This window comes from Mauremys mutica, chromosome 7 (assembly GCF_020497125.1).
Source record: "Mauremys mutica isolate MM-2020 ecotype Southern chromosome 7, ASM2049712v1, whole genome shotgun sequence".
Taxonomy (NCBI): domain Eukaryota; kingdom Metazoa; phylum Chordata; order Testudines; family Geoemydidae; genus Mauremys; species Mauremys mutica.
In genome coordinates this window covers 128551154-128569236 of record NC_059078.1, presented here as the reverse complement: position 1 = coordinate 128569236, position 18083 = coordinate 128551154, and the positions used below count along the sequence as shown (strand labels likewise).

Here is an 18083-nt window from a genome sequence, read left to right as displayed (position 1 = left end):
GGCAGGGCCCAGCCAGCTCCCGAGCAGGTACTTGCCCGGCCTCTGCCCTGCCCGCCTCCTGCACTGTGGGGGGAGTTTTCCAGGGCAGGGTGTCACGGAGTGTGGGGGAGTCCGGCTCACAAACAGCCCCTGCTCCATCACACCTCTCCCCCCTTCGAGACTGAACTGAGCGGGGTCACTCTGCCCAGTGACCCGGGGAAGTTCAGGGCCTCCTCTCCGGGACAGCGCGTCCGCTATCAGGTTGGCGCTTCCCTTCACGTGGACCACGTCCATGTCATAGTCCTGCAGGAGCAGGCTCCACCTCAGGAGCTTGGCATTGGCTCCTTTCATCTGGTGCAGCCAGGTCAGGGGAGAGTGGTCGGTGTACACGGTGAAGTGGCGCCCAAAGAGAGATGGCTCCAGTTTCTTCAGGGCCCACACCATGGCCAGGCCTTCCTTCTCGATGGCCGCGTAGTTCTGCTCCCGGGGTAGCAACTTCTTGCTCAGGTACATGATAGGGTGTCTCTCCCCCTTTTCATCCTCCTGCATTAACACCGCCCCCAGGCCCGTGTCTGAGGCGTCGGTGAACACCATAAAGGGCTTGTCAAAGTTTGGGTTTGCCAGAACTGGGCCTTTGAGCAGAGCCTCCTTCAGTGCCTGGAGAGCCTCCTGGCACTGCTCGGTCCAGACCACCTTGTCTGGCTTCCCCTTCTTGCACAGCTCAGTGATGGGGGCGGCTATGGCACTAAAGTGGGGCATGAACCTCCGATAGTACCCCGCCATCCCGATAAAGGCCTGGACCTGCTTTTTGGTCTGGGGAGCGGGCCAGTCTCTGATCGCCTCCACCTTGGCCGGTTCCGGCTTTAGGCAGCTGCTCCCCACCCGATGGCCCAGGTAAGATACTTCAGCCATCCCCACCTTGCACTTCTCAGCCTTGACGGTTAACCCCGCCTCAGAGCAGGTTCTTGCCCGGCCTCTGCCCTGCCCGCCTCCTGCACTGTGGGGGGAGTTTTCCAGAGCAGAGTTTGCTGGCTTCTCACCTAGGCCTGCAAACCAAGGGCCCCTCCCCTCTGGCTCCCCAGCTCCTAGGACTAGGGTCTGCAGCTCCCCCAGCATCTGTTAGCAAAGGGGGACAGCCCAGCCTGCCCCAGGGGTCTCCTTGCCCAGCTCCAGCCCAGGGGCCGGTGGGCTCGGGCTCGCTATGCCAGGGTGCAGCTGCTCCCAGCCACAGGTGCAGGGTGCCCCGGCAGAGGTGCCTGGCCGGGCCCCTCGCTGCGTGGGGCCAGCTCTCCCCAGCCTGTGCCCAGGGGGAGGTTTTGCCCCACAGCGGGTCGGGTGGTGCCTTGGGGCAGGGAGCATTGGCAGGGCACCTGTCGCCCCGGCAAGTGGGTGAGCTGGTGACAAGGAGGCTGTGGGAGGGCAGTGACCGGGGCTGTCTCCTGGGTGGGTGGGGGCTGTGGGGAGTCGCTGCGGGGGGAGGAGAACTGGGGTGGGGCCAGCGTGTGTCTGCCTGGGCCCTGCCCCGTCCGCAGCCAGGAGCTTTTCCCTGGCCCGTTCAGCCCTTCTGTGAGCACGTGGGGCTGGCTCGGCTCCAGGCTCTGCCCCCGTCCCGCCCCTGCTCTGGGGTCCTCCCCCCCCCCGGGGAAAGTGCTGACTTAGCAGCGAAGGCCAGGCCTGGCCTGGCAGCAGCCAGTGCCCAGCACAGCCATGGCAGCCAGACGCGGGCTGGGCAGCTGCAGCCTGCAGGGCCGGAGGCTGCAGCGGGAGTACGACGCCGTGGTGATAGGGGGAGGTAATGCTGGGGCCGGGGGCTGCTGCTACTGAACCCTGGGTGCAGGGCATCTTTAGGGGGGCACTGACCCCCCGTCCCGGGCAGGCTCCAGCTCCCCCTGGGGACCAGCCTGGGTGTGCAGGAGTGCTGGCCCTTTAAGACAGGCGTGCAGAGCTCTCTGTGTGTGTGCACGCGTGTGTGTGTGTGTGTGTGCGCGCGCGCATGTGTGCGCGCACTGTCAATCAGCCGGCAGCTGCTTTGCTGGGCTGGCCACAGCCCCTGGGGCTCCCCACAGCTGCCTGGGCTGGCCCTACCCCAGGCCGAACTTTCGGGGGGTGGGGGGGACTTGCTGGTTCTTGGATCCTGCGGCTCCTTCATCCTCCAGGCAGCCAGTCATGGTCCCCGAAGGGCTCGCAGCCCCTCACCTGCCCGGTGGCTCTGTGGCCCCTGGCTGAGGTCAGCAGGTGGGGCGGTGTGGGGCTGCCTTGCTGCTCGCGGGCCAGGCCAGGGCCCTGCGGTGCTGAAAGGCAGAAGTTCCCTGAGGGGGACCGATGCCCAGCAGCGAGCCGGGGGGGAGGGGGTGTCGTTCTGTGTTATCGGGGGGGGGGTCTTTTCCAAGCGCCTCCGCTGCTAGGGTCAGCTCCAGTGCTACGAGAGCTGCCCCCTTCGCTCCCTAGGCACACGCATGGGCTGTGCAGATCTAGCCCCCCCCCCAGTTCTACTTTAATCTAGGCACCCCCTTGGCACGTGGCTTTCACCCCACCCCACCCCAAAGGGTTCTGTGGTGGCTGAACTCCGTACTGGTGACTGGTTACAGTGGGTCCTACCCAAAGGGCTCCTGTCACTGGCCGGCAACGTCCGCTCCAGCTTTGCAGAAGTTTTACAAAGACAGCCGGTGAGTGCTAGTACTAGGTGCACGTTCACACTTACCGGCCATTGTGCTGACTGAGTCCTTCACTATTGTGAACACTTGGGGCGGGTCTCAGCGGTGGCTCCCCACCCACAGCTACCCTGGCACCCTCTGCAACAGACACTGCACCGGACAAGGGGCAAATTCTGCTCTGTAGCACGGCTGTAAATCAGGAGTAATCGCATGGGTTTCAACCAGTGGGCTGACGTCGGAGTCAGGTACCAGGCCCGAATCTAGTCCAGCTAGAGCGACCACGTGTCCCGATTTTATAGGGACGGTCCTGGTTTGGGGGTCTTTTTCTTATATAGGCTCCTATTATCCCCCACCCCCTGGCTTGATTTTTCACACTTGCTGTCTGGTCACCCTAGCTCCATTGTATTTCATTTTAGTTTAATCCCACTGATAGAAGATTTTGAACGATGGATTTTGACCTCCTTAATATAAACCTGGGGTTCGTGACTGGAATTCGAAGCAGCATGTGTTGGAAAACAAACACAAAAACTGCTGCTATGAAAAGCACTTCAGTTGTGGGGTCCTGTGAAACAATCGTTGTGTTAGAGTGTGATAAAGTGGTGGTGTGTTGCAGTACCACAAGGTGTACGATCGTTAGCCTGCAGGGGGTGGTGGTGGGTAGTTATTTTTGAAATCTACTTGTGTCTGAAGTGTAGCCCCTGGAGTCCCAGCTAAAGTTGCTCCGCACCCCAATCTGAAATGGTGCCTGGGTGCTGGGGCGTGGGGGTGGCACCCTACACCTGCCAGGGTGGGGGGAGCTCACTCTGTGCCCAGGGTGAGGGGCAGGGGCTGGTGCAGCTTCTTGCCACGGATCTGCTCCCTGGCCATTGGGCGAGCTGAGTTAACAGGCCTCAGCCATGCCGTACAACCAGGTGAATGGCAAAGCCGCCGGCATGTAGCCATGGAAACGGTGCAGGGGGGTCCTGCGGCTGGGGAGAGGAAGGACCGGGAGGCTGGAATGGGGGCCCGCTGTCTCCTTGGGGTCAGTGCTGCCCCCGTGCCTCAGTGGGGTGCGTTTGGTGGGAGGGGGGTGCAGTGCTGCTAGAGCGGGACCGGGGTGGGGCTTTCAATGTGTCTGGGGGTGCTGTGCTGAGGGGAGGCGGCAGTGCTGCAGGGCGAAGGGAGCGGGCTGGGTGGGCTTGGTGTGGGGGGCCCTGTATCTCCCAGCCCCCGTGTTCATTAAGGTCCCCATGCCTAGGACAGTGCACTGGCCCAGCCCCTCGCCCCCGGCACCCACGCGGGTGGTGCTGCCTTGTGGGCACGGGGCATTGTGGTGAGAGCGGCACAGATGGCACCATCCAGCCCTGGCTGCCAGGGACCCATTGGTGCCCCAGGCCCTGGTTCCTTTTACCCTCTGCCCATCTCTCGTTGCAGGGCACAATGGGCTGGTTGCAGTGAGTATTGACTGCCAAGGCATCTGCCTGGGGGCCCTATCTCGGGGGTGGGGGGGAATCCCAAGTGCATGGGGGGAATCCTATGGTGTGAGGAGGATGCTCCCAAGAGCACTCTGGAGTGCATGTGTCCTGGATGGGTGTGTTGGGGGTGGGGTCTTGGGGGTGTGTTTGGGGGGGGGAGATGTCCTTGGGGGGAGATGGTGCTGGGGGGGTTTGTTGGGGGGTGTCCCAGGTTGGTGCTTGGGGGTGGCCTGGGTGGGGCCTTGGGGAGTGTCCTTGGGAGGTTGTTGGGGGGGATGTCCCGGGTGGGGGCTTGGGGGCATCCTGGGGGGGTTTGGTGGGGGGCACGTGGGGCCGGGTGACTCTTGTGCTCGCGGCAGGCTGCCTACCTGCAGAAGTCGGGCGTGCGGACAGCCGTGCTGGAGAGGCGTCACCTGCTGGGAGGTTCCGCGGTCACAGAGGAGATTGTCCCAGGTAAGCCCGGCCCCACCCAGCGAGATGCCCCGGGTGCCCGGGCCGGGCTGGTAGCTGACACTTCCTTCTCTTTCAGGCTTTAAGTTCTCCAGAGCGTCCTACCTGCTCAGCCTGCTGCGGCCGCAGATCTCCACAGAGCTGGAGCTGCAGGTACCGAGGCCAGTCCGGGGGCGGCTCAGCCGGTCCCCGGTGCTGCCTCCTTCCCCGCACTGGCAGCGTTGGTGGGTGTGAGGCCCCAGCATCATTGGCCAGGCCCAGCTCGCCCCCCCTCTGAGCCGCAGAGGCCCAATCCTGGAGCCTGACAACCCCCAGCTCAGAACAGCTCCCCGGGCCTGTCCCCTGTGGGCTGCGCTGCCTGGCACTGGCCGCGCTCTCTCTTGCAGAGGCACGGTCTGAGGGTGTACGCCCGCGACCCCTACTCCTTCACCCCCATGCTGGAGGATGGACAAGCCCAGCGCTCGCTCCTGCTGGGCCACGACATGGCGGAGACCCAGCGGCAGATCGCTCAGTTCTCCTCCAAGGATGCACAGGTACCGAGGGCAGCAGGAGGGCCTTCAACGGGGTCAAAGTCCTGCCAATCCCAGTGTGACTGGCCCTAAATGGCCCAAGTCCCAGGCGTGCAGCCATGAGGGGCTGGACTCTCCAGCGGGGCTGGCCTGGGAGTGCTCCCTGCAGCCTCCTGGGCCACTCGCCAAGTCACAGACAAAGCAAGGATTTGGCTCCTTGCCCTCCCCAGCCTGCCAGCTCATGGGCACGTCCCGGCTCGAACGCTCGGGCAGGGGGCGGAGGGTGGTCAGTGTCTCTGCACAGTGCGTAGCTGCAGCACCAGGCCAGGTCTGCCCTAGGACCACTGGGCTGGTGCACGTCCTGGCAAAGCACCTACTGTGGACGCAGCATGTACCAGCCCCTCCAGGTGTCACAAGCTATGCCGGGGAAAGTGTGGTTTTCCCAGGCTAGCCGGGTCTACGCTGGGGGGGTTTCCCAGCCCAGCCGTGTGGTACAATCGCACCTCATCCCCCCGACTGACCTGGCTGTGCCAGCACAAGTGTGTAATGTGAGTGTGACACATTTCGGGGTCACCCAGGTGTCCAGGTGCATTGCTGCCACCAGCCCCTAGTGCAAGGGAGCCGGGGGCGTTCTCCCAAAGCTACAAGCAACACGCGCGCGCGCTCCACTCCTGGCTACCATGAGCCCTGCTCGCTCCCTCGGTGGGCTAATAATTTACACCGCACCTTGTCACACTGGAGCGCCCAGCCCCTTGTCGTTCGGTCAGCTGGGAGCATGAAAAATCCACACACACACACACCAAGTGCCGAGCTAACCCACGCAGACAGCCCTCGGCCGATGGAAGAGTTCTGCCAGCCCAGCTCCCAGGCGGTGGCCTAGATAAATTCATGCGAACTAGATAAATTCATGGAAGTTAAGTCCACTAATGGCTATTAGCCAGGCTGGGTAAGGAATGGTGTCCCTAGCCTCTGTTTGTGAGAGGATGGAGATGGATGGCAGGAGAGAGATCACTTGATCATTGCCTGTTAGGTTCACTCCGTCTGGGGCACCTGGCATTGGCCACTGTCGGTAGACAGATACTGGGCTAGATGGACCTTTGGTCTGACCCGGTCTGGCCATTCTTATGACCCCTCCCATCAGTGCCGTAGTGTCTACACCGAAGTGCAGCAGCTCAGCTGTGCCCTTGGAGCATTTCCAATGCAGAGAAGCCCTTACAGGGTCCCAGACTTTCTCTTTCCATAACCCGGGTTGTTCATTAGCTTCAGCTCCGCCCTGAGGTCCCCTCGTCAGAGGCTTTTCTTGGGGTTCTTTGCTTTGTCTGTGCTCAGGCCTGTGGCTGGAAACACGGGGCAGGGCTGGGTCGAAGGATGCGGCTGGTTCTCACTGTTTGTTGAGTAGCTGAGACCCAGCTGGGCTTGGGGGTGGGCTTTCCCTCCAGCAGCTTCCGCATTTCCCACAGCTTTGGGCAGACCCCACCCGAGCCCCCCTTCAGTGGGTCAGACCCAGCTGTGATGTACTTGCCTGGGCATGTCTGTGTCACTGAGGACCTGGCCTGAGTTTGCAGTGAGCCTGAGCCGATTGCTGTTTATGTGGCAGGATTCAGAGCCAAGACTCCATTCACATCAGCATTGTGAAATGCCCCTGCTGCTCAAAGCGCAGGCGGGAGGGCTGCAGCCACAGGGTGCTACTGAGAAGGTGTCTCCTTCGGCCGGCCTGCCGGGGCTGGGCGTGGGCCACGGGATGGTGCTCTGGAGCAGGCTTTCCCCGGCTGGGTGGCTGAGCACGCAGGAGGCTGTGTCTGGGGGGCGCATGTCCTGCAGGTTCTGGGGCACTGAGCCGAGGGCCGGGCACGTGCTCAGCGGGGAGTCTGGAGGGGCGCGGCCGGGTAACAGCGGCGTCTCTTCTCAGGGCTGGTGGCATCCACTGGCTCCTGCCTCTGTCTCCGCTTCAGGCCTATCCAAAGTACGAGGCGTTCCTGAGCCGCTTGGTGTCGGCCCTTGACCCACTGCTGGATGCCGCACCGCTGGACGCCGCTGCCTGGAGCCAGGGCCCCCTGCTCCAGCGGCTCCGCGCCCTGCGAGGCCTGCAGCCCCTGCTGCGGGCGGGTACGTCTGGCGCAGGAGGCTCCGGCCGCGGGCCCACGCCCAGCCAGTGGGGCACGGTGCTGGCGTTAGAGGGCTCAGGCAGAGCAGAGGGGGAGGAGCTGCCCCGGGCACTGCCCTGGGGCTGGCAGAGGCCTGAGCCTTTCCCCTTGCAGCTAAACCCCTGGCTCCAGTGTGAGTCAAGTGCCCATCGTCCCTGGGGCAGAGAGGGGCCCAGGGCCTGGCACGTACAGAGCCCACGCTGGGCCCAGTCTGTCCTCGCCTTCTGCCGTCTGCCTAAGCGGGAAGGGCACCCGCAGGGTGCGGAGGGGCCCGGGGAGATGGTGCCACCTCTGACGCCCGGTTCTTTCCCTCAGGCCTGGCACTGGGGAAGCAGCTGCCCCAGTATTACCAAGTGCTCACAGCCCCCGTCACCAGGGTGAGTAACGGCGCCGGGGGGCGGGAGACGCCCTCCCTGAGGGGGCAGGGGCTGAGCAAACCACGCACGGGGCTGGGCCTGGGAGGGGGATGTGGGGCTGAGCTGTGCTCGCAGCTCCATGGGACCCAGGCCCCTGGGCCGGGGGGGACCCCCCTGCCCCCCATGGGACCCAGGCCCCTGTGCCGGGCCGGGGGGGACCCCCCTGCCCCCCATGGGACCCAGGCCCCTGTGCCGGGCCGGGGGGGACCCCCCTGTCCCCCATGGGACCCAGGCCCCTGTGCCAGGCCGGGGGGGACCCGCCTGTCCCCGATGGGACCCAGGCCCCCTGTGCCGGGCTGGGGGAAGGGACCCGCCTGCCCCACATGGGACCCAGGCCCCCTATGCTGGGCTGGGGGAAGGGACCCGCCTGTCCCCCATGGGACCCAGGCCCCTGTGCCGGGCTGGGAGAAGGGACCCGCCTGCCCCACATGAGACCCAGGCCCCTTTGCTGGGCCTGGGGGGGACCCGCCTGCCCCACATGGGACCCAGGCCCCTTTGCTGGGCCTGGGGGGGACCTGCCTGCCGCCCATGGGACCCAGGCCCCTGTGCTGGGCTGGGGGAAGGGACCCGCCTGCCCCCCATGGGACCCAGCACTGCCCCCCATGGGACCCAGGCCCCTGTGCCGGGCCGGGGGGGATCCGCCTGCCCCCCATGGGACCCAGGCCCCTGTGCTGGGCTCTCTTCGTTAAACGCCGTTTTCATTTTTCTCTCTCTGCAGATCTTGGATCTCTGGTTCGAGTCGGAGCCCTTGAAAGCGACCCTGGCTACGGATGCAGTGATCGGCGCCATGGCCAGTCCCCACACGCCCGGCAGCGGGTAGGGTGTGGGGCTGGGGCTGAAGAATTCACAGCTCCCCAGGGCCCTCCTGTTCCTGCCAGGGTGTCGTGCCCCAGCACTCGCTTCCTCCAACTCCTGCCCCGTGCTGGCGGCCATGTTCCCCCTCATGCCTGGACCGCGTCCCCCCGGTACACACCAGGCCCAGGACCCCCTGCTCGGGCAGGTCGGTGGGGTTTGCCTGGCCTGGCGCTGTCAGGCCTGGATGCCTCGGCGGCCTGGCAGCTGTCTTGGCCCAGCCCTGCAGCCGGGTGGGACCAGCGCTGGGCTCGGGGTCTCCGACTGGGGGGGTTGGCAGCATGTGGGTGTGGGGGGGCAGCCTTGGGGCAGCTCCCCTGTGTAACCTCAGTGTGTGGTTGTGCCCGTGGGGCTGGGGGAGCTTGGGACCCTCTGCATGTCCTCACTCAGCTGGGAAGCCTAGCCTGAGCCCCCTGGCTCTCCGGGCTGGCTCGGCGTTACTCCCAGGGCGTTGCCACGGGGGGTGGGGGTGCCCTGGCCATGCCCTGCTGACCACGTGCAGTGGGACTGTGCCTGCCCCGGCCAGTGTCTGCCCTGCCCGTACCCCGGCACCATTGCAGGCGGCTGCCCTGGCCCAGCTGTTCACCTTTGACCTCTCTCCTAGGTATGTGCTGCTGCACCATGTGATGGGCGAGCTGGAGGGGCGGAAGGGGGCCTGGGGCTACGTGGCAGGCGGCATGGGAGGGGTGTCCCAGGCCATCGCCAGTGCAGCCGCTGCCCACGGGGCCGACCTCTTCACCGAGAAGGTGCCCGGCTCCCTGGGGAGGGGGCGGAGAACACAGCTCCTGAGCACTGGGGTGCTCCCCGGCCCATAGGGCCCACAGAGCCCTGAATCCTCCCCTCCCTCCTGCCCGTTAGCTGCCATGAAACAGTGACCACAGACTGTGCTGAGGGGCATAAACCCCACCGGGTTGGGGTGGGTGGGGGCTGGGCCAACCCAGCAGCATCCACACGGGAAAGGGTCACTCAGCCCCTGGGCGGCCGCACCCTCCCTGCAGCCACGCTCTGCTCAGTGCACCCAGCGCGCTCCAGGCTGATCTCCCATCTCCCCCCTCGCCAGCCGGTCGCCCGCGTGCTGCTGGGCCCCCGCGGGGAAGCGCAGGGTGTCGTCCTGCAGGACGGGACCGAGGTGAAGAGCAAACTGGTTCTGTCCAACGCGTCTGCTCAGCTCACATTCCTGCAGCTCGTTCCCCCGGTGAGATGTGCCAGGGGAGATGGGCCGGGGGGGGCGGGGTGGGACGACTCAAGGGGGGCGGGGTGGGATGCACCGGGGGAGATGGGACGGGGGGGACGTGCAGCGGGAGATGGGGAGGAGGGAGCCCCGGGGGAGATGGGATGGGGGGGCGGGGGGGGACGTGCCGGGGGAGATGGGGAGGAGGGTGCACCGGGGGAGATGGGACGGGGGGGGCGGGGTGGGACGACTCGAGGGGGGCGGGGTGGGATGCACCGGGGGAGATGGGACGGGGGGGGCGGGGTGGGACGCGCCTGGGGGGATGGGGAGGAGGGTGCCCCGGGGGAGATGGGACGGGGGGGGCGGGGTGGGACGACTCGAGGGGGGCGGGGTGGGAAGCGCCGGGGGAGATGGGACGGGGGGGCGGGGGGGGACGACTCGAGGGGGGCGGGGTGGGATGCGCCGGGGGAGATGGGACGGGGGGGGCCGGGTGGGACGCGCCGGGGGGGATGGGGAGGAGGGTGCCCCGGGGGAGATGGGCCGGGGGGCGGGGTGGGACGAGAGGAGGGGGGCGGGTGGGACGCGCCAGCGGGGATGGGGAGGAGGGAGCCCCGGGGGAGATGGGACGGGGGGGGCGGGGTGGGACGACTCGAGGGGGGCGGGGTGGGATGCTCCGGGGCAGAGGGGACGGGGGGGCGGGGGGGGACGACTATTGGGGGGGGGGGGGGGTGGCGCCGGGGGAGATGGGACGGGGGGGGCGGGGTGGGCCGCGGCTGGGGGGATGGGGAGGAGGGTGCCCCGGGGGAGATGGGCCGGGGGGCGGGGTGGGACGAGATGAGGGGGGCGGGTGGGACGCGCCTGGGGGGATGGGGAGGAGGGTGCCCCGGGGGAGATGGGACGGGGGGGCGGGGTGGGACGACTCGAGGGGGGCGGGGTGGGATGCGCCGGGGGAGATGGGACGGGGGGGGACGACTCGAGGGGGGCGGGGTGGGATGCGCCGGGGGAGATGGGACGGGGGGGGCGGGGGGGGACGACTCGAGGGGGGTGGGGTGGGATGCGCCGGGGGAGATGGGACGGGGGGGGCGGGGTGGGACGCGCCTGGGGGGATGGGGAGGAGGGTGCCCCGGGGGAGATGGGCCGGGATTGGGGGACACACGCTGGGGGAAATGGGCTGGAGGGGAGAAAGGTGCCCGGCAAGATGCTCCCATGACATGTGTGGTTCTCGTACAGTGCCCTGCCCGGGAAAGTGCCCGGGAGCCGCTACCCAGCGTGTTCCCTGGCAGAGGCAGGTACAGCCGGGGGAGGGGTCGCGTTCCTCATGGTAACGAGCCCCTCCCCCCATGCTAAGTGCGACACACCCCAGCCCCTGTGGGGCAGCCGGAGGAGGCCACTCCCTCTCCACCCCCAGTGACTAAGGGGCCTCCCCGGTGCCGGCCTGGGAGCCCCCAAACTTACAGCAAACACAACACGGTGGGTGGAGGCCAAGGCTGGAGCAGCGCAGGGCAGCAGAGGTGGAGCAGGGGGAGGGCGCAGGGGGGGAAGGTGTCTCGGGGCATGAGTGTGCTCCCCTCCCCCATCAGTGGGGTCTGTGACTGTTGGGGGCCAGCCCCGTGCGGCTGGGCTGTGCCCTCCAGGCCAGGGTCCTGGGTAGCTCCAGCCCTGGCCAGACGCAGCCCAGCGCTGGCTGCGCTTCCAGCCAGTTCCCAGGCTTGTTTCCAGCCCCTGGTGTCTGAGCCGGGCTCTCCCCGCTCCAGGAGCAGCTGCCGGAGGAGTTCCTCCAGCACGTGGCGCAGCTCGACACCCGCTCCCCCGTCACCAAGATCAACGGTAAGTGTCAGTGGGGGACGCCCCACTCCCTGCCCCACCGAGGTCCCCTGGGGGTCGACACTGGTGGGGCCTGGGAGATGCTGCTCTCGTGATCTGCGCTCCCGTGGGAGGAAAGAGCCGTCATGGGGCTCCGTGAGGGTCCCTGCTGCAGCCTGAGTCCGGAGGGGAAACCGGCCTTTGCCTGCACCATGGCCTCCGTTTCTGCCGTGCTCCCCGTCCCCTGGGCTCAGCGATCTGCCCTGGCCCCTCGGGGTGTCAGGAGCACAGGGGGCTCCGTGTCCCTTCTGCCCCTCGGATTCACCCCCTCTCCGACATCCCCAGTGGCTGTGGATCGGCTGCCCAGCTTCCTGGCTGCACCCAACGCTGGTGATGGCCGCCCGCTGCCCCATCACCAGTGCTCCATCCACCTGAACTGCGAGGACACGTGCATCCTCCACCGCGCCTTCCAGGAGGCCAGCAGTGGGGAGCCTTCCTCCAGGTAGGGCTGGAGGGAGCTGGCTGGTCGTTGGCAAAGCTGGGCCCTGCTGGGCTCCTGACATGGGAGAGGGCAGCGGGAGATAGCTCAGACTCCTCGGTGCCGCAGGGTCTGGTGCCCCTCATGCTGCTCTGCTTGGGGTGACGCCACCAGGGCTCTGGGGCAGCTGCCCGCGCTCAGCAGGGCAACAGGGCTCTTGGGAAGGGAAGGACACGGGAGACACCAGGATTTCTGGAAGGAACGTAGGGGAGGTGCCCACTGGAGAGCCCGAGGCTGGGTGAGGTGGGGCTAATCCCTGCTGGAGGAGCCAGTGGGCAGGGGCTGAGGCAGTGGGGGGCTGCATCGGCAGCATGCCAGGGCGCTGGGCAGGGCTTGGGCTGGATTCCTTCCCGAGCTGCCCGCTCCGAGGGCTTTGACTCCCTCGCTCTTCCCAGGCCCATGATTGAGCTGTGCATCCCCTCGGCTCTGGACCCCACGCTGGCTCCCCCGGGCTGCCACGTGGTCTCTCTCTTCACGCAGTACACCCCCTACGCGCTGGCTGGCGGGCGGCCGTGGGACGAGCAGGAGCAGAATGCTTACGCCGACCGGGGTAAAGCCAGCGGCTCGCGGCGCTCGTTAGGTCCCCATCCACAGCCCCTTGCCCACTGCTGCTCCCTGTGCGCCCGATCCCAGGGAGGCGTCCAGTGCCCAAAAGCCTCAGCCCTGCCTGCTGAGCGGAGCGGAGAATCCCCCACCCCCGTGCAGGGTTCCCAGGAGCCCGGTTTTTGACCGGAACGCCCGGTCAGAAAGGGACCCTGGTGGCTCCGATCGGCACCGCTGATCAGGCTGTTAAAAGTCCAGTCCGCAGCACAGCGGGGCTAAGGCAGGCCCCCTGCCCAGCTCCACACAGCTCCCAGAAGCAGCAACGTGTCCCTAGGCAGAAGCGCGACCATGGAGGCTCCGCGTGCTGCACTGCCCCAAGCGCCGGCTCCATAGCTCCTATTGGCTGGGAACCGTGACCAATGGGAGCTGCAGGGGTGTGGTGCCTGCAGGCATGGGCAGCATGCACTGCACAGAGCCGCCTGACCACCCCTGTGCCTAGGGGCCACAGGGACATGCCGGCCGCTTCTGGGAGCAGCATGGAGCCAGGGCAGGCAGGGAGCTGCCTTAGCCCCACTGCACCGCCCACTGGGAGCCGCCTGAGGTAAGCACCACCTGGCTGGAGCCCGTATCCTGCACCCCTGCCCCAGCCCTGAGCCCCCTCCTGCACCCCCAACCCCCAGCCCTGACCCCCCCACACCCCCTCCTGCACCCAAACTCCCTCCCAGAGCCCTCACCCCCTCCCGCACCCTGAACCCCTCATTTCTAGCCCCACCCTAGAGCCCTCACCCCCTCCCACACCCCAACCCGCTGCCCGTCCCAGTGAAAGTGAGTGAGGGTGGGGGAGAGCGAGCGCCAGGCGGGGGGGGGGGTCGCAGGGCCAGGGGTGTTGGGTTTTGTGCGATTAGAAAGTTGGTAACCCGACCCCCATCCAGCCCTGCTCCCCAGTGCCCTGCAGGGAGCCGCAGACCGGGGCCCAGCGGGTGACAGACACGCAGGCCAAGCCACGTCTCTCGCTCACTCTCTAGTGTTCGACTGGGTCGAGGCCTACGCGCCAGGCTTCAAGGCGTCCGTCGTCGGCAGAGACATCCTGACGCCACCGGCTTTGCAGCAGATCTTTGGGCTGCCCGGAGGGGTGGGTAGATCATGAGATTCACAGAGCCCCCCCCAGCCCAGCCTGCCTGGCGTCTGCCCACCCAGTGCCCCCAGATCCCCCGCAGCCCAGCCTGCCTGGCGTCTGCCCACCCGGTGCCCCCCTGGCCTGCCTGCCCCCAGCCCAGCCCAGCCTGCCTGGCGTCTGCCCACCTGGTGCCCCCAGCGCCCCCCCAGCCCAGCCTGTCTGGCGTCTGCCCACCCGGTGCCCCCCTGGCCTGCCTGCCCCCAGCCCTGCCTGCCTGGCATCTGCCCACCCGGTGCCCCCCTGGCCTGCCTGCCCCCAGCCCAGCCTGCCTGGCGTCTGCCCACCCGGTGCCCCCAGCGCCCCCCAGCCCAGCCTGCCTGGCGTCTGCCCACCCGGTGCCCCCCTGGCCTGCCTGCCCCCAGCCCAGCCTGCCTGGCGTCTGCCCACCCGGTGCCCCCAGCGCCCCCCCAGCCCAGCCTGCCTGGTGTCTGCCCACCCGGTGCCCCCCTGGCCTGCCTGCCCCCAGCCCTGCCTGCCTGGCATCTGCCCACCCGGTGCCCCCCTGGCCTGCCTGCCCCCAGCCCTGCCTGCCTCGCAGCTGCCCGCCCGGCCTGCCTGGCACCTGCCCAGCCCACGAGCCAGCCTGTCCCAAAGCTAGTGAGGGAAGCTGGAGCCGTGCAGCCCGGTTGTCCGGCTCTGAGCAGCAGGAAGAGGAGGAGACTATTCCAGGGCCTGACTCACCCTGTTGTTTGCAGAATATATTCCATGGCGCCATGTCTCTGGACCAGCTGTATTTTGCCCGCCCAGTGCCCTCGTACTCTGGCTACAGGTCCCCGGTCCCAGGCCTGTACCTCTGCGGCAGTGGCGCCCACCCCGGTATGTGAGCTGGGACCCTCCCTTCGCGGCTACAATGGGGGAGAGGGCCGGGCGGAGGCTCACGCTGGAGCCAGCCCTCCCTGCGTCGGGGTGACCGGCTGCCCTGGGGGCTGCACAGGTGTGATGCCAGGGCACTGTGCTGACCTGGTCGCCGGCTCTGCCCAGGGTCTGAGCAGGAGAAGCAGAGGGCACGGACGCCCCTTGGGTCACAGGCTGAGGCCACGGGACACCACATGCCTTGTGCCCTGTGGGGTGCCTGTGATGAGCAGCTGTCCTCGTGCTGGGCTCCAGCAGATGGCCTGCCCAGGGCCGGTTGGAAGCAGCTGGGCTGGGCTGGCACCGGGGGTGGATCTGTCTTTTACCGCCCCAAGCACGGTAGTCATGGTGCCTTCGGCGGCGCTTCTGCGGGAGGTCCACCGGTCACGCGGATTCGGCAGCGGTTCTGCGGGTGATCCGCCGGTCACGCGCCTTTGGCACCCGCCACTGGATTGCCACCGAAGCCACGGGACCGGCGGACCTCCCGCAGAAACGCCACTGAAAACTGCCTGACTGCCGTCCCCCCGGCTTACCGCCCCAAGCATGCGCTCGCTGCGCTGGTGCCTGGAGCCGCCACTGGCTGGCCCAAATCCGGCCGAGGGGTGGGCCCAGCGCAGCAGGAGGGAGAAGTCTGGCCAGAGGCCAGAGAGGCTGCACCCTCGAGGTGGGGTAGGGTGAGAGGGCCGCCCGGATCCTGTGTCGCAGCCCCAGGTTTTTCCCTGCTGCCATGAAGCTGCCGTGGCTGGCGGGGTGTCTTCTCCAGCTGGAAACGTGGCCATTACTTGTTTGCACTGCTGCCAGCGTGTGGGGCTGGGCTCCCGCCCCTGCGCCCCATGGCAGCTCTGCCCTGCTAGGCCCAGAGCGCCTGGGCAGGGACTGACGGACACACCCACCGCTGGCCCCCCCCATGCATTTGCTTCCTTTGCAGGTGGGGGAGTGATGGGCGCTGCGGGCCGCAATGCAGCCAGCGTGGCCCTGGAGGACTTCAAGCGAGGCACCGGCCTAGCCCAGGGAAAGGGATGGTGGCTGTCATGACCTGGCCACGCGTGTGCCGCTCACCGTCCCCCCCACCGCTCACTTCCCAAACACCCCACAGCATGGTGCTTTGAGAGCACGCCCTGCCCCCCCCCTGCACTCTGAGTGGTTACCCCGTCCCTCTTACCCGGCTCAGGCATAGTAACGGGGGGGCGGGGGGCTGGCAGAGCCCTGTCTGATCCTGTCCCGTCCTCCCCACCCCACTACCTGCCCCAAGCATGGCCACTCCCCCTCCCTGGAGCCCCGAGGACCAAGCCCCGTCCCAGAGCTGCCCGCAGAGGCAGGTCTAGCTCTGCCTGGAGAGGGACACTGGCCAACCCATTCTAGTGTAGACAAGGCCCAGGGCAGCCTCAGCCCTCGCCTGCTCGCCTAGAACCCCAGGCACAGGCCGGCCAGGGTCATGCAGCCTTGCCCTGAGCTAAGCTGAAGACTGGACCATGTTCCACAACCCCTCAGTCAGCGGCAGAATAAAAATCTCGAAAGGTGTTGTGTCGTGTTGGGCAGTGCTGCATTGTGCCATGCCAAACCGTCTGCACCGCATTGTGCTGCGCTGTGCCAGGGAGTTGAAAGCTGCTATCAAATCCCCCCTCCCTCTTCTCTTCTGCAGACCAAACAATCCCAGTTCCCTCAGCCTCTCCTCAGACCTCATGTGCTCCAGCCCCCTCATCACTTTTGTTGCCCTCCGGTGGGGAGTCCCCCCAAGCAGCGCTGCAGTCCAAGCGCTGTCTGTGACTAACGCAGCGGTTCCCTGGGTTTCTGGCCAGGCCCTACGCTGGCTGGCTGTCACGGAGTCCCCGGGCGATGCTCTGGAGCTGCTCCCCACCAAGCCAGGCAGGACTCTGGGGAGCCTCCTCTCCCTTGGAGCATTCAGCATATGCCCCTCCGTGCGCTTCCCACAGCGAGTCCGCCCAGGCGGGGTCCTGGGGGGCCACAGGGTCCTGCACCCCCACTTCGCAGTCAGACGTGACTCTCAGCCAGCCAGTAACACAGAGGTTTATTCGATGACAGGAACACGGGCTAAACCAGGTCTTGCCGGTACAGACAACAGGACCCCCCTTTAGTTAGGTCCATCTGGGGTCCCCAGGGAGGCCTCAGCCCCGTCGGGGAGCCCCTCTCCATTTCCAGCCAGCTCCAAAACTGAAACCCCCTCCAGCCTCTCACTCAGCCTCCCCCCGGCTCCTCCCCCAGCCTTTGTGTCCTTTGTTCAGTGTCCCGGGCAGAGGTGTCACCTGGCCTCCAACCCCACTCCGGGTTCTCGTGTTACATGCTCAGGTACCTCCCTTCCCCAAGGCCGTCCCCGTCCCAGCACAACTCCCCTGCACCCTTCCCAGGTCAGTGCTCCCCACTCCGCATTCACAGAACAGACCCTTTCCCACGGCTGCAGCGGCTGGGCTCTGAAACCAGCTCGCGGCTGCCGGTGACGGGCTGGGGGCTCCAAGGACCGCGGGGGCGTCTCTCACTCTGACTGATGCTGCCCTGGGAGCCGCCTGCTCCCTGGCCCAGAGAAGATGACAGGTGGGAGCAGCACAGGCTGCTGGTGCTGGGCCGGCTCAGCGAGGCGCTGGGAGCGCAGTCCCAGCAGGGAAGCTGGCTGGCTGGCTGGCTCTCTCCCTCTCTCTCTCTGTCTCTGTCTCTCTCACACACACACACACACGGTGGCTTTGGCGCCTTGTGAGCACAAGTTCCCGTGAGCCGCTGTCACGCAAAGCCCCCTCTGGGTGTGACAGCCTGTGCGTCATGGCAATACAGCCGCCGAGGGGTCGGTCACATGCTCCGGGGCATGCAGGGGACGTGAGCGGCCCAGTGCCATGTCTCCGAGCCGCTGCCCGGCCCCTGCGCGGATACTCACACAGGCCCTGTGCACAGTAACTAATTAACCATTAGCTGAGACATTAAACTGCAGCCCTGGCCACCCATGCTCGTGACAGAGCCCGAGGGAACTGGGCCGAACATCAGTGCTGCCCTCCTCTCCCTTCTGCTGGTCAGCGGAAGCCCCTGGCTGCCGCTGGAGCCAGCACCGAGGGGCTGCCCACTTCGCCGGCAGAGGCAGCTGTCGCGTGGCCCAGGGCAGGACCGGAGTGACTCCTGCTGGTGTACGGGGGCTGTCTCCTGGGCACAAGGGCCTATGCAGAGTTCGGGGACACCTGGAGCTGCCTCAAAACCCATGTCCTGACCCTGAGTCGCTAAAGCACCCTGGGAGGCCGGGAGAACAGAGGCCCCCAAGCTCCCCTCACTGGGCTAGAGCCTTGGGCACGTCCCCCTCTGGCTCCATTCTCTGCTAACAACCCCCCTCTGCCGGGGAGAGGTTCTCCAGGCCCTGGGGACCTTGTCGCCTGCCCCTCCTGCATGCTCCTGGCGGAGAGGGGGGTCCCAGCCCTGCCCACGGCCGCCAGAGGAGGCTCCCCTGCGTTATGGACCGGCACAGTCACTGGGAGGAACCTAGTTATCCACCCCAAGGTGATGGGTTGGGGCTGGTGCCCAGGGTCATGCGCTGGGGCCCTGCTTG

General features: G+C 67.0%; 1 protein-coding gene across 4 annotated transcripts; it reads left to right on the top strand.

Annotated features, from left to right (window-relative positions):
* The first annotated feature begins 1628 nt into the window (after positions 1-1628).
* On the top strand, positions 1629-16239 carry PYROXD2 (pyridine nucleotide-disulphide oxidoreductase domain 2). Of its 4 annotated transcripts, none has more exons than XM_045025718.1 (16): positions 1632-1771; positions 4047-4066; positions 4447-4540; positions 4617-4690; positions 4924-5070; positions 6999-7152; positions 7506-7567; positions 8325-8422; positions 9063-9204; positions 9519-9653; positions 11390-11456; positions 11778-11934; positions 12366-12520; positions 13539-13645; positions 14386-14506; positions 15471-16233. In XM_045025718.1, exons 1-16 carry the CDS (start codon positions 1687-1689, stop codon positions 15575-15577), a joined length of 1725 nt encoding a protein of 574 aa, XP_044881653.1. In that variant the 5' UTR covers positions 1632-1686; the 3' UTR covers positions 15578-16233. The 4 variants fall into 4 exon arrangements, with proteins under 4 accessions (XP_044881655.1, XP_044881653.1, XP_044881652.1 ...); XM_045025717.1 differs by having other exon boundaries at positions 11384-11456; positions 15471-16232; XM_045025720.1 differs by lacking the exon at positions 13539-13645 and having other exon boundaries at positions 1629-1771; positions 11384-11456; positions 12451-12520; positions 15471-16239.
* Positions 16240-18083: the final 1844 nt, after the last annotated feature.

What these genes read in the sequence shown, in the direction of transcription:
- PYROXD2 (XM_045025717.1), top strand. Translation starts at nt 1,687, where the DNA reads ATGGCAGCCAGACGCGGGCTGGGCAGCTGCAGCCTGCAGGGCCGGAGG. An exon ending in CGCCGTGGTGATAGGGGGAG is followed by an intron (nt 1,772 to 4,046) that starts GTAATGCTGGGG and finishes CTCTCGTTGCAG; the next exon opens with GGCACAATGGGCTGGTTGCA. An exon ending in AGTGGGGAGCCTTCCTCCAG is followed by an intron (nt 11,935 to 12,365) that starts GTAGGGCTGGAG and finishes CGCTCTTCCCAG; the next exon opens with GCCCATGATTGAGCTGTGCA.